The sequence below is a fragment of the Anser cygnoides genome, chromosome 4, assembly GCF_040182565.1.
Source record: "Anser cygnoides isolate HZ-2024a breed goose chromosome 4, Taihu_goose_T2T_genome, whole genome shotgun sequence".
Classification (NCBI taxonomy): Eukaryota; Metazoa; Chordata; class Aves; order Anseriformes; family Anatidae; genus Anser; species Anser cygnoides.
The window spans coordinates 15,587,120-15,605,103 of NC_089876.1; the positions used below are offsets into that span (position 1 = coordinate 15,587,120).

A 17,984-nucleotide genomic window follows, 5' to 3' on the forward strand; every position below is an offset into this window, starting at 1 on the left:
AGTGATACTCAGCGATACTGGGGGAAAAAATTCAATCTGCTATCTGAATTTTAATTTTTAAATACCTACTCACCAATCTCTTTATAATAATGATAATTTAAAAATGACCTCCTTGAAATTTTTGTTGTTTTTTTCTGGAGATCTTTCTATGTAATACAAAATAATGTATCAGTTAGGTGGTTAAGGCCCTGAGCCTTTTTGTAACATGATTTTTAAACCTAGGATTGTTCTACAGTGGACTTTCAAAGTATCCTACCGGTTACTAAAAGGAAAACAATCTGAATTGGTTACACAAAGGACTGTGGGAGGAGAGTGGGAATCACAATTTTTTTATGACTCTCTATTAGATTTTCTTTTTTTTTTTGCCTCAGTAATGAATTTATACAATATCAGGAAAGAGAAGATCATAGAAATCTTCTGAGCATTGACGGATTGGTGTTTTTTTGGTGTTTTTTTGTGAAGGATGAAAACATTTCAAGTATTTTCAACATAATATAAATGAATCTTTCTTTTTAGCCTCTTCTGAAGCAGTCGCCCTGGAGCAATCAAAGTAGTGGCTGGAGCACAGGAAATATATCCTGGGGAGGAATGCATGGCAGAGACCATCGCAGAACTGGAAACATGGGAATTCCAGGAACTATGAACCAGATCTCTCCTTTGAAGAAGCCCTTTTCTGGTAATGTCATAGCTCCTCCTAAATTTACTCGCTCCACTCCATCACTGACACCAAAATCGTGGATTGAAGATAATGTTTTCCGAACTGACAACAACAGTAATACTCTCCTTCCCTTGCAGGTAAGGATGGTATGTAAATGGTGCATTCATAGTCTTGTGTAGCATTTTGGCTTCCTTCGCTCTAAAGAAGAATTAGCAGTGGTTATTGTACTAATACTTGGTTTGAAAATTGTGTAATTGTATATAATTTTTACTATTTAATTGCAACTAACCCCAATGTTTTCATTGTATTCAGAAATATGTGATTCTTACAGTTAATGAAGAATATTGACTATCAAGAAAGATAGAAATGTGGCCATTGACACAGCAATAGAGGAGCAAAAACATTTAATCTAGCAAGTATTTTCTGCCTATCATAATGCTCATATTCTCATAAATCCCTTTTAAAACTTAGCATGTGTTTTGTTCGCTTATACTTGTATACAGATTTTCTTACAAACTCTTGTAGATGTCTCAAACTCTTGTAGATGGCTCTGAATCTTTGTCACGTTAGTCTTTTACTGATATTCTAGTCTGACACTTGCATATTAGTGAGATTTTATTGTTTTCCTCCACATTCTACAAACTTATATTTTGGCTGGAAGTGTTAAACAGCAGGATGTACTAAGAATCTGGGCTCATCGCCTGAATTTTGCTAGTGACTTTTTATGTGACGTTAGGTAAGTCACAAAACTCTGACATCATCCATTACTTATTGGTAAAATGTTATTTTTCCCGTACCTGCCTGTATTCATTTAGCCGTAACACAATTTTCTGCTAGCAAGAAATTGTTTTGAATCCCAATTTCAGTTGCCATTCTAACAATTTATAGTTTTTGTGCTTTTTTTAAGTTACCAAAAAGATCTCAGGGAACTTATTTTAAAACGCATCTTTTCTAAAATAGCAGCTTAGTCCATGAATCCTGTATATTCTTTAATTTTGTTCATGCCTGTGTCGGCTTGAGTCAATCTCACACTCAGCTATCGTATTCCAGCAAAAGTGTTTTTTTAATAATATGGAAGGAAAATAATCAGAATTTTTCTTCATCCCCACATACGGCTGTTACAGTTGTTTTGGTTAGGTTTCACACAATAACCCAGAGTTTGATGTGTCATCGTCGTAACTATTTGAGTTTATACAGATGTATTTGCATCAATTAGCAAGCTGATCCTAATGTGGCTGTAATAGCAGCAAAGGGGTGCTCTTTGGGACCTGATTTCCCACAAGGGTTCTTTTTTTTTTTAACCATCTTGCTGGTGGAGTTCTGTTTATTTGGCATGAAAAGCCATGTCCTGTCTCTGTCTGAGTGAGCTCTGATACTTGCAATATTCATGAGGCTAATGGTGTTGTTTTGGCCATACTCAAGTTGCGCTGCCAAGCGTATTCTTCGGACCTGAAAACTTGAGAGGATTTGCATATCCTGTGAAGACCTGTTTCATTAGGTAGCCTTGCTAGCTGGAACATCTTAGTTGAATCATTTTTACACGGGTAGAAAGATGGAAAAAATGATGCCGTCCTTCAGATATTCAATCTGATCCGTTCAGGAGAACAGATTCCAGATCAGTAATGCTTTGCGGTGGAGGGCCTCAAGAAGAGTTGAAAGTAAACACTGAAATGTCTTGTGATGATGTTAGCCTAAGAAACTGGGTTAAAAATATTAATGTCATCATATGTTGAAACTTCAGTGACGTACACACTAGAACTCATGCAGCTAAGAACAAGTCGTGAATATGTTTACTTACACGCTTTACAAGGAGGTATGACTAGTGCTTCAAACTTTAAGAAGCTTCTGCAGTGGTCATCTGATACAGATGAACTAATTTTTATGTCTAAACAAAAGTCTTGTGCATTCTAACTATAATCTAAATCATCCCTATGTACTAGGGTAGGAAAAAATACTTGAAATTCAGCTCTAGAAACATTAATGTAATTTACTAGGTTTTCATGTTGGCTTTTTCTGAAGAGTCTCACGGAGAGATGGTGGGCACGCGTCATTGTTCTTGGTCTCATCTGTGAACACCAGAGCCACAGATTAAATTGACCTGCTTATCTAGCTGTATTTGTTGTAGATCTATCAATACTTAAATCTATCTTATGTTTATAAAGTCATAGTTGTAGAAATCAGTAAAAATACTCCTATTTGAAGGCTTGCAGTGTTACCCACTGCTATTGTGGAAACACTAGATGTTTCCATAAATTATTTTGCTACACTGGATTTGTGTTCTTTTTTTTCAGTTATTATGCTATTGTTATGGTCGAGTCCTTGGAATGACTGCTACATCTTAGTAGTCATAATGAAAAGTTAGAGTTTAGAGCTCGTGGTGCTTTTCATCAGGACTCGTGCTGGCAATTGCGATGCTGTCAAACACCCATCCTGTTAATTTGTACTGTGCTTGTCTCAGTCCATAAAAGGCTGAGGTATTTAGATTGAGAATCCTTAAAGTTACAGTAGCTATTTCAGAAGACACCCAAAAATATTCAGTGAATTTGTGCCATTTAGAAAGTCTTACAGGAGAGCGTTTGTGGGTATGTAAAAGTTGCCCATTTCTTTCAAGCTTCCACAGAAGGACTGCAGCTTTGCATGCCTGTTGAACACACAACCGCATCATTCGCAGTTTTGCAGAACGCTTTTCCACATGACCAGACATCTTTGTTTTAACTGCAGTCATCAGTGCGCATGGCAGGGTTCACAGCACCTCTTCTCCAAACTTCAGTTGGCTGTTTTAAAGCTTTTCAGCCAGCTCAAGCTTAGCAGATGAAGACGTCGGAAAGCTGGTGTTCTCACTGACTTTCTGCAGATCAATAATGTTCTGTTAAGCATCTTTGAAAGTATTCTGGTTTTGAGAAGTTTGAATGGCATTCAGCGTCAGCTGCCCATCCAGTTGCCATAGAACAAGTACCTGATGCAAAAGAAGTAAGCTACAGAGGAATCATATACAAATTCAAAGCTAAAATGCACTTTGAGATTTCTTTATTCTCTGGTGTTTGCATAGATGGAGGGGCCCCAATGTAGGACTGACATTAATTCTGTTGAAAGTAACATTTCTTGGTATTAACCTAATATACCAGTGACAATAAATACAAGTTATCGTTACTGAAACTGAGTAACTAATCACATATATTACTTAAAGGGATGAAAGCAGATTTTCTGTACTTCATAGCTAAAACTGAAACATATGGCCACTGTAAATGCAACTTCACGTGGGATATTAGTGACAGTAAAGCTGCGTTTGCTTGTAGCAGTTATGAAGGACATCTCTTGGGAATTTTCCAAATTTCAAGAGTTTTTCCTGTTTTTATATATATATTTTTAAAATAAAAGTAGTTAAAACATCATGGCAACTCTGATTTAAACATGAACAAGTTAAGCCAATAGTCAAGTTTTGCTTATGTGACTAACTGTAAGATGTTCCCCCCCACCCTGAAGATTTTTAAGATAAACTACATTGATTAAAGCTCTTAATATAAGATAAAATGATGCCTAAAAGCTTTAGCTCTGCCACACTGTTTGTACCATTATAAGTACTTCATATAGGGAAGGGGTTATTGCTGTGTGCTGGAATCTTTACAGAACAATTAGAAATCGTGTCAGGTATTTACATGATCTAAGTTAAACATTTTAATTCAGTAGCCTATTTCTCCCTAAGAGAATCTAGGCTCCATATTTAGATAATCTAATTCTCTAGAAGAACATACCTGTCACCACTGGCCATGTACAGCCCCTGGGATTCCAGTTCAGGCACTCACATTACGTGTCAAGAAATTAGACATTCTCTTATACTCCCTGATCTACAGTACCAAAAAAATAGAAATAAAAAACTTGGGCATAGGGTGCAAAGTTAAAAATACGTTTCTAATCTGTGATACTGTTTTTCCCCCAAAACGTGCTTCAGGCACTTCCATGGCCAAAACAAGCACAGAAGTCAGTTTTCTATATTCTTTTTTCATTTACATTCCCTGAATGAGGAAAATAATAAACCATTTAAAAAAATACAATTATCTGCTAATCCTATTTTGATTGCAAGCTTAATGTTTCTCAGTATTGTGCAAATAAGCTTATAAAAAGCTACTATCAGTTTAATAATACACATCAGTGTTTAAGTATTTTCATTCCAATAAAAACACAGCATTATAATAAAATGAATATGAATTTAGGTTCTGTGTTTCTTTTGAATTCAGGAAATACAGTGCATGTCCGGGTGTTTTTCACCTTGATTTGTCCTTCCTGTTTGTTCAAACAAACAGTACGTGCAATGTTCGTGGTCCTGAATGCTGAGCCTTATTATTCTACATTTGAGCGCAGCTCTCCAGCTGGGTGTTTGTATGGCAAGGTACATACAGCACACACTCTCAGAAATGCAGATTTTTTCCCTTTTCTATTCATTTTTGAAATTTACCCAAGAAAACAAAATACTTCAGAAGCAAAATGAATTTTAAAATTGTACTTCACAGCAGGTGTCAGTTTGAGGTATTTAATTTAAGCTGCTGTCACGTTGCTTCTGTCTTACGATCACCTCCACCCAGATTTTCAGTGGGACAGTTCGAGACGGTTTAATAAATATTCGTGAATGTCTTAAATGACTACTCCAGATGATACACATACGAGCCAATTCTAGATTAAGTTGCTGAAGTTACATTCTTAATGCCATATTTAGACTCTTAAATACTGGCCTCCTTATTCAGAAGTGCCAAGTGTCCTGCTGCTCTGGTTAAACATGGAAGGCCTTGGGAGTATCTACCTACAGAGTTCTTGCTCTTCAGATTAGTGTAGTTTTACTTATTTTACTAGGGTAATACCTATAACAAAACAGTGTCTTCAGGATTTCTGATGCAGTAGATTGGTTGCCTGGGACTGATGAAATATATTTAGAACTTATGCACAAGAACAGATTTTTATGTTTTGGGGACCATATTGAAGATATCCCTAATTAGAGAGAACAGTCTACTGACTGACTTTTAACTTTAGGGTCAAGACTTCTGGAAAAACAGTATTGGCAGGTGCGTAGATAAGCAAAGGAATGAATTAGCTGAAAGTTTTGGGGGCTTAACATACATATGTTTTTAAGACTTTTTCTGAACTAGGAATTCTCACCCCTTAAAATTTCTTTCAGTTCTACAGTATTGATGCAAGTCAAAATCAGAGCTAGGAAAATCAAATAAATATATGTATATTTAGCAGCTCTAATATTATACCAGTGATGTATATGCTCAGTAGCGTATCTAACTTCATTCTCTGTGCCAAAGCACGTTTGTTCTCTAAAATTAAAGTGAATACGTTCTCACTCAAGACTTGCCCAAAAGTACTTTTACTGTATGGTCTGATGTATTTACATTTCAGTGTTCAGGACTGTATAGATATTTACAGATTATTTTTTTTGGGGGGGGGGGGGGGGGGGAGTTTCAGTAACTCTGGATGACGACTTCCCCTTCAAATGTCTAATTTATTGTTCTTTGTGATTTTGTCCAAGTTATTCATACGCAAACCTCCTAGACTTGCCTCATAAGTCAATCTTGCCAAGCCTTTAATCATCTCCATAATGCGTCTGGTTTGCTGCCAGTTCATGAAAGTGTGTTCTTGAGCTGAAGTATTCCTGTATGGATGCAGTAAATGCTGTTGAGTTTTTTTCATTTTTAAATACATATGTAGCTGAGAAGTAGGTGTGTCTTTGCCACAGGAACTGTTCTTGGTGCATTTTAGGCTCAATTTAGCTGGCTTACATGGCTAATTTTGTGATTTTAACTTTAAAGCACTTTTTGTTGTCAGGTTGACTGTTCTCAGATGTCCACAAGATATAGCTCATCGTTACCACTAATGACACCGTGTAAAGTAACCAACCTATTTAAAGTGTCTACTTTAAGGCTTTATCCTTCATTTTTTATAGAGCTAAAATTGTAGTAAGTCGTATGTTTTAAGCTCCTCATCTATGATAGTTGCAGTTTCAGCAAGGGGCTTGTGATTATAGTATGTCTTCACTAAAATGAGAATGACTTGAAGCTTAGATGTTGGCAAGGATGATAGTTTAGAACATCTATTATACCTAATTTTAAGGTTATTACTGCAAACATTAACACTGAACACCGGAACGCATTTGGGTACTTTTAAATCTGTGAACGCTTTATTATGAAATCAGCTGTCACGTTCTAGTCTTAGATCACATTTTTATTTAGGTCAGTTTTAAGGAAAAAAAATAGTTAAAGTTTTCATTTGGGAAATGATTTTTTTTTTTTTTCAAGCAAGCTTTTAAAAAATTAAGTTGATCAGCAAGGTCGAAGTTAGAGCCCCTTTTGCAGCCAGCCAAGACCATATTCTAAAGTGACTAGAAGCTTTATGGCTTGCAAGTTGTTTTTAACCCCCATCAGATAGTGCTACGTTTCTTCAGAATGTGAAGGGACGTGTAAGGGAACATATTGTAAACATATTTGTGTTTTCTGAATTCAACACCTATGTCAGAATTAGAATTTTTTTTACCTTGTCTTACAGATCAGTTCTTTAATGCATATGCCTAAAATTCAAAGGTGTTTAGCTGCTTAACTATGAACATCTATTTTAGAGTTTGTGGTAAAGATTAGGAGAATTGTATTTAATATTTAATAATAGTTTCTGACCATATAAGTATTTGCTTTTTGTGTAAGTGATGATATAAAAGCTTAGAGAGGTGACTGCACTGAGTTTCTGCAATTGCTCAGACAGAATAGTCTCTGCGTAAATTGGGTGGATATATTTAGAAGTCCTAAATACGTTGTGCCAAAAAAAAAATTATCCAACAATTTAGTGTTGGAAGTGGCTCTTCAGAGAAAGCTGCCAGCCTGCCATTCGTTCCACATTTAGATATACGGGGGGAATACATCTGAAATGTGTTTTTGTATGACATTGTCAAAAAGCCCTAGCACTAACTGCATCCTCTAGATAGGATACTTCATGCTTCTACTGTATCGTGTATTTTTGTAAAAATTCAGAAATAAGAACTGCTCTTCTGTGAACTGGCTTACATAGTCTTAACTTCTGAGGTGACAATTTCTGTCAACGCTGTATACCCCTGAATCTGTGGACAGTTGCACCAAAAACATTTTCAGTTCTTCCCTGAAGGAATGCAGATGCGATTACAGCACTGGGAAGGTAGGTCAACCGAGATGCAAATACTTCTACAGTTAAAAAGAGATGAAAAGCTAGCGTGAGCGTCTGGAGTGCTTGGGAGAAGTTAACTTTACCAGCTCTGGGAAAAGCTCGTGTTATGTTGTGACATTCCACTGAGGCATGGACCTTCTGACACGGCCACAGTTTGTTTGCTTCTTAGTACACGATTGATGAGCCACAGAGGTGAGGGAAATGCAAAATATTTTACAGGAATTCATCCTTGGCAAAAGGGTTTTTTTTGGAGTTAGGATGGTTTAAAAAAAACAAAACACATGCACTTATGTATCAGTGCCTCCATATTAGTGATAATCTGTCGTTCCATTCTTTCAACATGCTTGATAAGCAGTTATTTTAAAAACAACCTGGAAAAACCTTTAAAACAATATGGAAGTAGTTCTGCTTCCATGTGCATGGAAAGCTCTGTAAAGCCATCGTGTTTGGTGGAAGTACTTCTTGTGCTTGTCGCAGGGATGCTGGAAAACCGCAGCGCAGGTTCCCTGATGGAGCTGAACGTGCTGTAATAGTGTTGTCCCCTTTCAAAGCACTGTGGATGTTTTTCTGCAGCAGAACTTTCTAGAAACTTTTGTGGATGTGACCTACATTATTGACATACTTAAATTCTGCTTTGAAATGAAAGCTTCATATTTGCATAAGTTATCCTTGTGCTCTTTAAAAACATGATGTATGTTTTTGGGGAACATAAAGCAGAATTTTAGCATTATGAAGCTTAGTTGCACAAAAGTTTAAAATGAACCTTTTACTCAAAAAACATCTCGCTCCTTTTGAGGTAATTATGTTTCAGAAAGCATTGCAGTACAGTAAATAGTTCATCGGTGTGAGTTGGAATCGATCTTACAAGTTTGAAGCACTGATTACCTCAGTGTTAGCCAAGCACACAAGTGGATAGTGACATGTGGGTTGTGAGACAGCAGAGTATAGTTCCTGTATTGAAATTCTAAATTCACAACATTTTTATATTGTATAGGGCACGTCTAATTTGTTTTCACTGCCAGAAATAGAGTAATACACTTCAAAGAAACAAAACTCTTTTATTAGCTTCATAGAAATGAACTGTTTAAAGTGTTGAGGATAGGGAAAGCTTATTGCTGCTTCCAGCAGCACATGACCTTTCAGTTTGGTAATACAAAAGTTGCAAAATGGAGTGGTGCAAGGGCAAAGTTGCATTAACCATGTCAGCCAGTGGAGCAGTTTACAAAGGAGTCACAAACACTTTTTGTTGTACTTCTCCATTTCCCCATAAGGTCTGTGATCAAGTGAGCCACTATTAGGGATTAACAGTGATGGAGCCCTTTCTTAAAAGCTTCTGCTCTCCAGGGCGAGGTTAAAGTATGTTGACAGCTCCTTACAGACTCACAGCATGGCTGAGGCTGGCAGGAGCCCATCTGCTCCATCCCCTGCTCCAGCAGGGCTGCCCAAAGCAGGCTGCCCAGGACCACGTCCAGGCAGCTTTTGAACATCTTCAAGGAGGAGACCCCACAGCCTCTCTGGGCAACCTGTGCCAGTGCTTAGTCACCTGCATAGCATAAAGTGTGGCGTGGTGTTCAGAACCTCCTGTGTTCCTGTTTGTGCCCACTGCTACATGTCCTGGCACTGGGCACCCCCAGATGGTCATTTATCTCAATGTTGAATGAGCAATGATTAAAGAATAAGTAAGAAAATCTTCCCTAGTGAGCCTGCAATGACCAAATGTCACACGTAGAGTTTTGTCCATATTTTACTAATGCCTGCTCTTTTACCCCATTGGCTACAAAGGTGGCAAAATCTGGTTTCTGTTTACTCAGCATGGTGTTTTGCAAGAGCGCTTACTACCTACCAAGTGGCTTTTCAAGTCAGCTGAATTCAAGACTTCATTAAAAATTATGATGAGATACCTTCTCATGCATCTGCTAGGGGACAGTGGGGAACAGATGCAGCATTGTCACAGCTCACACCTTCTATAGAAAGCAAGTTTGCTAGGGTAAGCAGCTTCTTTTCATAGGTGCTATTGAGAAATAAACCTGCAAGGGCATGGAAGCTGGTGAGTCACTTCGGTTTCATTCTTCTGCTGCTTAGGACAGCCAGAAAACTGAATGAAAGCTAAGCAGTCCCCAAGTGAGGTTGCTGGGAACTCAAGTACTACTGGAGATTTGTTGGCACTCAAACCACATCACCCCACACAGTTAGTGGCACTTTGAGACGTGGCAGGAAATGAGAGAAACCTAGTTTTTAATTTCTCATTGAAATTATCTAAAGTTTTCCCAAAAAATCATCAAATCAACATAGTGGACTGTTTACCCCATGAAAAGCCATTACTCATAAGAGTTGCATGAGGGAGAGAGCTTAAAAAATGGCTTCTCCCTCTTTTTCCCAGCATTGTATCACATTGACTAAACTTTCTAAGAAGGAGGAAAGTCAAACATTAGTTTCATCATGGCTTATTTTGCAGAGCTGTTAACAAGTCATGGTTTCTGACTCATAGAAAACACCTCTTTCAAAGCTTGCTTTTTCATAACCCAAACGTGAGGAGTACCTGCTTGCTGTAGGATGTAGTTTGAAATTAATCTCTGTTCGGCTGGACTGGCATGGGAGGTGTGGGTTGGAAAACTGCTGTCCCATTATGTACGTACTGGCTGCAGCTTTAATGAATTTTAATGGTCATGGGATGGGTGTGATGTATTTCATCCTACTGCTGAGTTACTACAGTGCAACCAGAGAGGAGATAATAATAAAATCCTGTAATCGTGCCTTTAGTGTGATACAGTCCAGCCAGAAAGCCTTGCAAGTAGAGGAGATTAAGGTTTTACACAAACTATTTTCAGTCTCTGAAGGTATTCCAGAAAGGCCAAAGAAGTTTCAAGTAATCTTTTTTTTTTTCTGTCTGTACAACTTGGGTGCATTAGAAAACGCAGGAGAAAATGTCTTAAGCATAAAACTGGTGAAAACATTTATGATTTATTACAATAGCTTCTATTATCTTCAGTGAAAATATTTGTAAGGCGTTATGGTAACTTTTTTTTAATCTCAGTACTTGCAAAAATGTTCTCTGTAAGGTTGATAATCTGTTAGTAAGCTTTGTGACATTTTCTTTCACAGCTTAACTTTAATTTTGCAACCTTTAACCATTTAGTGTTGACCATTTGAAACTCAAGTCTTTATGCAAACGGTTTCAGATTAATGACCCAGAAACCAGGGAGCGCAGTCTCAGCAGGGGACTGAGTGCCTAGGCGAGACACTTAGCAAAGCACCAAGAAAATGCTTTCTTTCATATGAGGTGACTGTTCTTCTCTTCCTGTAGTTCCCCAGCCTACTCACTATTTAACTTCTGCATGAGATTAAATTGAAGGAGACTAATGGCTGGAGGAGCTCATTAAACAACCGAATGTTGAGTTCTGCTGTGGATCTTTAAAACTGATTCAAGCAGATCCTCTAAAGGAAACAGGTTATTATAGAGATATATAGAATATACATATACATCCGCATATACAGAAGAGTTCTTTGTAGTGCATCTCTAGTTTTATATTTGGATGCTATTAAACTTACTGTTAATAAATTAAAATATCTTAAGCTCTTGTATTACTGACCATCTCCGGAGTATCTGAGTGTGCAGCCTTTAGCCAGGCGCCTATGTCTTCTATCAAGTTTCCTGTTAAAAAGTACAGAATTTGTATTCCAATACTAAGGATTTTGTTCTCTTTTAGGATCGAAATAGAATGTATGACAGTCTGAATATGCACTCTTTGGAAAACTCCCTTATTGACATTATGAGAGCAGAGCATGATCCACTTAAAGGTATGTTGTTATGCTAAATAAAGAAAAAAGGGTCATCCATTCTGCATATTTGAATTAACACTTATTGCTAATTTAGATTCTAGGTTCATATTAAAATAGCAAATGAATTATTAACTCATACAAAAGGTCAATCTCGATCTGTATTTTACTGAAAACATTGGTGTACAGTTGATTAAAACTTAACTTAAACTTAAGCTTTAGTATCTTCACAGGTATTTCTTCCTCTGCCCAATAAATTCATAGTTAGATTTATTTGAAATTGACTTTTCTGCTGCAGGAAGTTCTGCCTCAGTTTGTAAAGACACACTGATCTGTTGGAGCTAGCCAAGAGAAAGTGGGAGGGGAGTCAAAACGTTTTTTTTTAATTCACTTTTTTTTAATCTCTTTCTTTGCAGTGGAAGTTGGTAAGAAAATCAAGTCCACTGATAAAGTCAATTTTTGTCCTTTCAAATATATTTATTAAAGCCCATGGAGGATAACTGCATATAGATGTCCATTTTCTGTTAGTCTGAAGAAGTCCAGAAGTACACTTGGCTTTAGCAGGCGGGTTCCTCTTACCCTTCTGGGCTCTGTTGAAATAGCAAATATTTGTGGACTTCAGTTTTAATTCCTCTTTTCACTGTGCAGTAAGTCATTCTTTGGAATTCTGTTTTTCCATACTTATTCTCAGGTGGATTTTACCATTGAATCTTGTGGCAGGGAACCCAAGCCATTTTATTTGGCCTGATCAAATGGTACTTTATTTGTGGTATTATAACTGGACTAACACAATCTAGCTTTAAAACTACCAAATATGTCAGGATTGCTATGCAGAATTATGTCTCAGTATTAAAACAATCCAAAGAAAATCACATTTTTATAGTTACTTACTCCCATCCATTCTCCATTTCTAGAGACTTCTAAGCTTAATATATACTACATTAGCGCATAAGGGCCTGTGCTCTTCTGATGTGGGAGACACTTTGTTAGTCTGCTCATTTTTCTAAAAATGTTTATAATCAGTTGGAAGATCGGGAGTATTTAGATAGCCTGTAATAGTATGATTTACATTGTAAAGCCAAAAGGTTGTTTTGTGTGTTTTTTTCTCCAAACTAAAAATTTCTGCAAAGATCAGTAAGTAGGTAACATCTGCTTAGCCAGTTAATTTTTCCTCCTCGTTAGATTGGCAGCTGAAATTAAATTTTCATAGGTGTTCTTTAATCTGACTTCTTGTTTCATAATATCAACAGAAAGTGAATTGCAGTTTTAACAATTTTATCATTGAAGTCCACTAGTAAATTCAGTTTCTGTCTATTCTACGTGTTAACAATACATTACTAAGTAACGCACAGAGGTGAAAACCTGTGAACGTTAGCCTGGTGGTAACTGCTATGAACTAAAAGCAAGTGCATGTCATCAAAGACAAGGTAACTAGTTAGCTCATCCCTGTTTCAAAGCATTGTTTCTTCAATTTGCCACACTCAGGTGGTGACTAATATTACTTTGGTTATCTGAAAGCTAGTAAGTCTACGATCAGGATAGATTTTAAGAGGTAAAGCTATCGTTAGGCTTAAAATTAGAGAATGCAGATCCTCTGTCATAATATACTGCCAGTGACATCTCTCACATTCCTGAAAACCAGTCAGTTTCTTCACTTGCCTGCACACTGACATGACAAATGGAAGTGGTTGCTTTGTTTCCCCACCATCTCGCTGTCTTCATTTTGGTTTTATAATGCAGAAGAGTTTTCAGAGGCATAGCAAACACAGAAATGACCTATTTTTATTAATCTCATCATATTTTGTTACGATACACTACATGAAAACTATATCTTTCCAATAATAATTTTTCAGTGAGAATAAGACAAGACAAAGCTTTAAGATGAAGTCAAATATGTCCATATATAGACATTTTTGAAAAACTCAGTAAAGGTTCCATAGTTATTCTGTGCATTCTAGGGACGTGAGTGTATGGTTTCAGTCTGCAGTTGACAAGACTTTCCTTTTTTTTTAACAGTTTCACCATCGCAGTGAAAATTCTGCTAAGTTTTATGTTTGAACTAAAACAGATGGAAGCCATAGATAGTGATGAATTCAAAGGAAATTTTTTTTTTTGTTTGAGTGCCAGAGAACAATGCACGCACCAACTGAATTTAAATGGAATAATCGTGTGCTGTTATTTAAGTAGGTTGTTGAAGATCTTTTTTATTTCCTTTGGAAGTTATTATTTCAATTGAAAAGGCTACACTATTAGCAAAAAGACAAGAGAAATGTTCCTTATTGAATTTACTGACTGACAGTGGGAAGCAGAGAACACATCCAAGAATAGCTTTTCAGTTCCTCCCTATCCCTCTCCTGTTTAGTCACCATTAGTTGGCATTTTTGTAACTTCCTAACAAGTTTAACTTTTTTCTTCTACAAACTGTGAAACGCTAATTTTGTTATTTCAGTCCCTCTGGGTTTTCTTTTCACCACAGCAAATCTGACACTTACGTAAGAACCTGCTTGCATAATGCACAGGACTAAGAATATAACTAGCTCTTACTTTTTATTCTTATTAATGTATGACATGCTTTGCTGTAACTGAAGAATATTTTTATAACTAGAGAATATTTTTATGGCAAGTTTTTAACTAAATCTAAGCACACTAAGACAATGCATCTTTTATATCTGACCACAGCAGTAAAATGAAAGTCCCTGGAATTTTAAGCACGTGTTTCAGATTTAGCTGCTTACAATATCTGGAGTATGACTAAGCATCTTGTCTCAGATTTTGCACAATGCAGAACAGACACTGTGTGTACTAGCTCACAGCTTTAAGTTTTGCATTTGAAGACTCATTTTAGAAGGAAGTCAGATTTCACAATTTTTGCTTTCATGAACTTGAAAAACCTTTATTTCAAATATGATTCACTGAAAGCTAAATTTATGCCTGCCAAAAGTTGTTTATAGATGTATAGTTTCAGCTTCACTTAGACTAAGTTTAGTCATAACTACAGAAGAGATCAAAAGAAAGAAGTGATTTTTAGCATTCAGTAAGACAGTTTTTCAAGGTAGAGGTGTACTTGAATTCACTAGTGATTGCAGCACAAATCCTGATCGTACTAAAACTAATCTTCCCCATGCTGTTTTCTCAAAATCCATTTTATAAAAATATATTTAACATGGCCTTTTCCAATCAATACAATGCAAACGGAAGTTAAAAATAGTAAAGGTTAAAATAAATTAATTTGGTTTTACACCATTGTTCCTAAATACCTTTTTAATTTTTTTATTAACCCTTAAAATATTGGAGGCTAGACAAAAATATTGGAATATTAGTTGTGTAATTATTTTTCAGACATAACACTCGTGTACTTCTTTTTTTCTTTAAACTATTTTCCCCCAAATATGAGTCCTTCCTGATGTCAAGATGTAGCAAACTTGAGTTCTAGATGTTTCAGAAGCAAGAAAGCCAAAACATTTGCACTTAAAGAGATTATGGAAAAAAATGTAAAAGAACAGGTTACATTTTTCATAGAATGTGTTCAAATTGAGAAGCAGATGATTTAATGGGATTTATTATCTACTAGAAGCATGGTTCTAGTAAAGATGATGATGATTTCCATGTAATTTAATGGTTTCTCTTGTGTAAAGCAAGAGTGTTGATGCTTTTCTCAATTTACAATTGTTTTGTTTTTCCTAATCAGCTCTCCTATAGCTCTGCGAGCTATATATAAGACAATACAGAACTTGAATTAGTCGTACCTATGCTAGTAGGAGTAACAAGGAGTACAAAGTATATAGGAAAAACGAGTCCAATTTCTCTTCATGCTTTTTTGTGAGGGGAGAAAAAAGCTTTTTTTAGGAAAGCTATAAAAATACCTTTTTCTGTATAGCTAGTAATAATATAATAAAAGTAAAACATTAATGTTTGGCTTACCTGTTGGGGAAGAATAACATGATGCACCTAGAAGCCTTTATGTTGCTCTTTCCTATTTTTATTTTCCTATTCAGTTAGTTTAGTTAAGCTTTTCAGGTGTTCTGCATGTTTCTTTTAAAAGCAACCTGCCAGAGCATGCCCAGTGAAGTATAAAAAAAGGTGATGGTGACTGAACAGCACGGTAGAAAACATTTTCTTCCTTTGGACATGACAATTTTTGTTTTCAAATTAATTTATTTTATATTTTGTTAGGAAGCAGTAACATTTAAAATTATGCAGTTGCTTCCTAGAGTAATTCAAATTGTGTTCAGAAAAGAGTTTCTAAGGCTGAACAAAAGAGCAAGGAAGGAAAGACTTCACTTTTTGTCATATAAAAGGCTTGAAATTCTAGTAAAAAGAATCTAATAAAGAATGTTTTCTGTAGGTTTCTTTCTTAGAAACTGTTTGTGAGAAAAAAAATATTCCTATTTGAGCCTGATAGACTCATTTGCCTAAACAGACGTATTGTAGACAACGCATTTGGCCTCATTAAAGCTTACATAATTCTTACACAAGCATGTGAAAGTGTAGTATCTAGGCTTTCTGTAACTAGGTGTTGTCCAAACATGGTTTTGTGCTGTTGTCTTAACTACACCAAATCAAAAACTGAGCTTTCTGAAACTGCTGCAGTCCTCAGCCATTTGCCGTCTGTTACGTAGTCTGGGAAAAAGCTTAACTTGGAAGCTCTTTCTCTTTTAATCAGGAGATCTACTGGAAAAAAAAAAAAAAGGTGGGAAAGGAATTTGGGATTCTCAGTCTCTTCATTCAATCATTTAAGACTTTAAAAACAACGAGGAAAAAAAAGGTGGGAGCAGACAATGAAACATCAAACATGTGAAACTGAGTCAGCAATATTTAAAGTGGTCGTTATAGGTTTAAATCTGTCCCAAATGTTTTAATATTTGGGGATTCCTGAAACAATTGAATTAAATAGGAATCGAAAGCATGCATGTCCAATACTAGATATGAATTTGCCCTAAAACGAAAAGTGAGTAAGCAGAACTATGCCCGGATGCTCAGAAGAGGTTTATAAAGGAAATTAGTATTTTAATTTTCACTGCCAATATTAACAACAAAAGATTACAGAAATGTAACTAAATTTCTTACTCTTTCCTCATCATTTGGATTTTCAAGACTTCTAAGTGGGTGTAGTTGTTAAGCTGGCCCACCAAAATTTATTTACAAGCTTTTTATTTTTCTTCCCTTACGCAAGAACATGTTGTCAGAAATACGCACCAGCCAGTTGCGTTAACACTGATCACATTTAGATGCGGAAGAGGGGATTAAATTTCACAGAACACCAGTTACATAAGAAATGTCAGACATACCTGCTTCTCCACAGCGGTGCTATTTTGAATTTAGCCGTGATACGTGAGAATAATGAATGGTAACGTGCTGAAGTTGCTAGACTCAGGCTTTCCCAGAGAAAATTTCTGTAGTATGATACTTTATGGTACAGTACTGGAATATCAGCCATCCTATTTTTTCCAAGTAGCACCAACAGTGTGGTGCTAATTTTGGATGCTGCAGAATTTAGTTCTGTAGACAGCCAGTGAAGTGATTGCTTTTCATTTCTCAGGAATTAAGTCCATCTATTATTTAAATAGTAGATATTCTGTAATTAACTTGTAGTTATTTTTAAGCTAGTATAGCATCTTTACATGTTATTCAAATTATTTTTTAAGCAAGCAGAGACCACTGGAGTAACTAGTATAAGTATCGAACGGTTTTCACAAATCTAGATTACTGACACTGAAGTAAAATGAGAATAGATGGGGTTTGTGATGAGGGCAGTTGTTAAACTGGTACATATTTTTAAAGGCATTGAACAACAAGCAATAGAAAGAGCTGAATAGGAAAAAACCCACGATAGAAGCAAAGTGAATTGGTATAAGATGGCACTCCTTTGTTCTTTGTATTTTATGTGCTGCTATTTTACATGAAGTTTAATACTGTATACATCCATTTTACACTTTTTAAACAGATTTGAGTTCTCTGAACTCTGTATAAGATTGATCTTACACCTCATTCCACACATGAAGTTTTACAAATTTATTTATATCATTAAATTCAGGTGCACTCCATAGAAACGCTGCATTTTGCCACCTCAGATTATTCTGAGGTCTAAGAAACAAAGTTAGCAGTAGTTATATTTTGAAAAAGTAAGCAAATCTTCTATGTTAATTTTTTTTAAGATTTTACAGCCCAAGTGCTAGACAAGGTAGTCAATACAAATTTTAGGATCACTAGAATGACATAACTACGGTTAAATCACAAAATGTGATTTCATTGAAAAAACCTTTCGAGTAAGACCAAAAAGGTTACTAATTTTCCTCTTCTAACCCTCAAATCGTTATCTGAGCTAGCAAATTCTTCTTCATAACAGCAAGAGGAGGTCTCTGTGTTT

At 36.1% G+C, this 17,984-nt stretch overlaps 1 protein-coding gene across 2 annotated transcripts in view; it reads left to right on the top strand.

Moving 5' to 3' along the window:
• CPEB2 (cytoplasmic polyadenylation element binding protein 2) overlaps positions 1-17,984 on the top strand; it is a 54,233-nt gene that overhangs the window by 3,635 nt on the left and 32,614 nt on the right. For both annotated transcript variants that reach the window (XM_048046013.2, XM_048046023.2), the window contains exons 2-3: positions 517-795; positions 11,548-11,638. In XM_048046013.2, the coding sequence (XP_047901970.1) occupies positions 517-795; positions 11,548-11,638 (370 nt within the window). The remainder of the gene's footprint in view (positions 1-516; positions 796-11,547; positions 11,639-17,984) is intronic.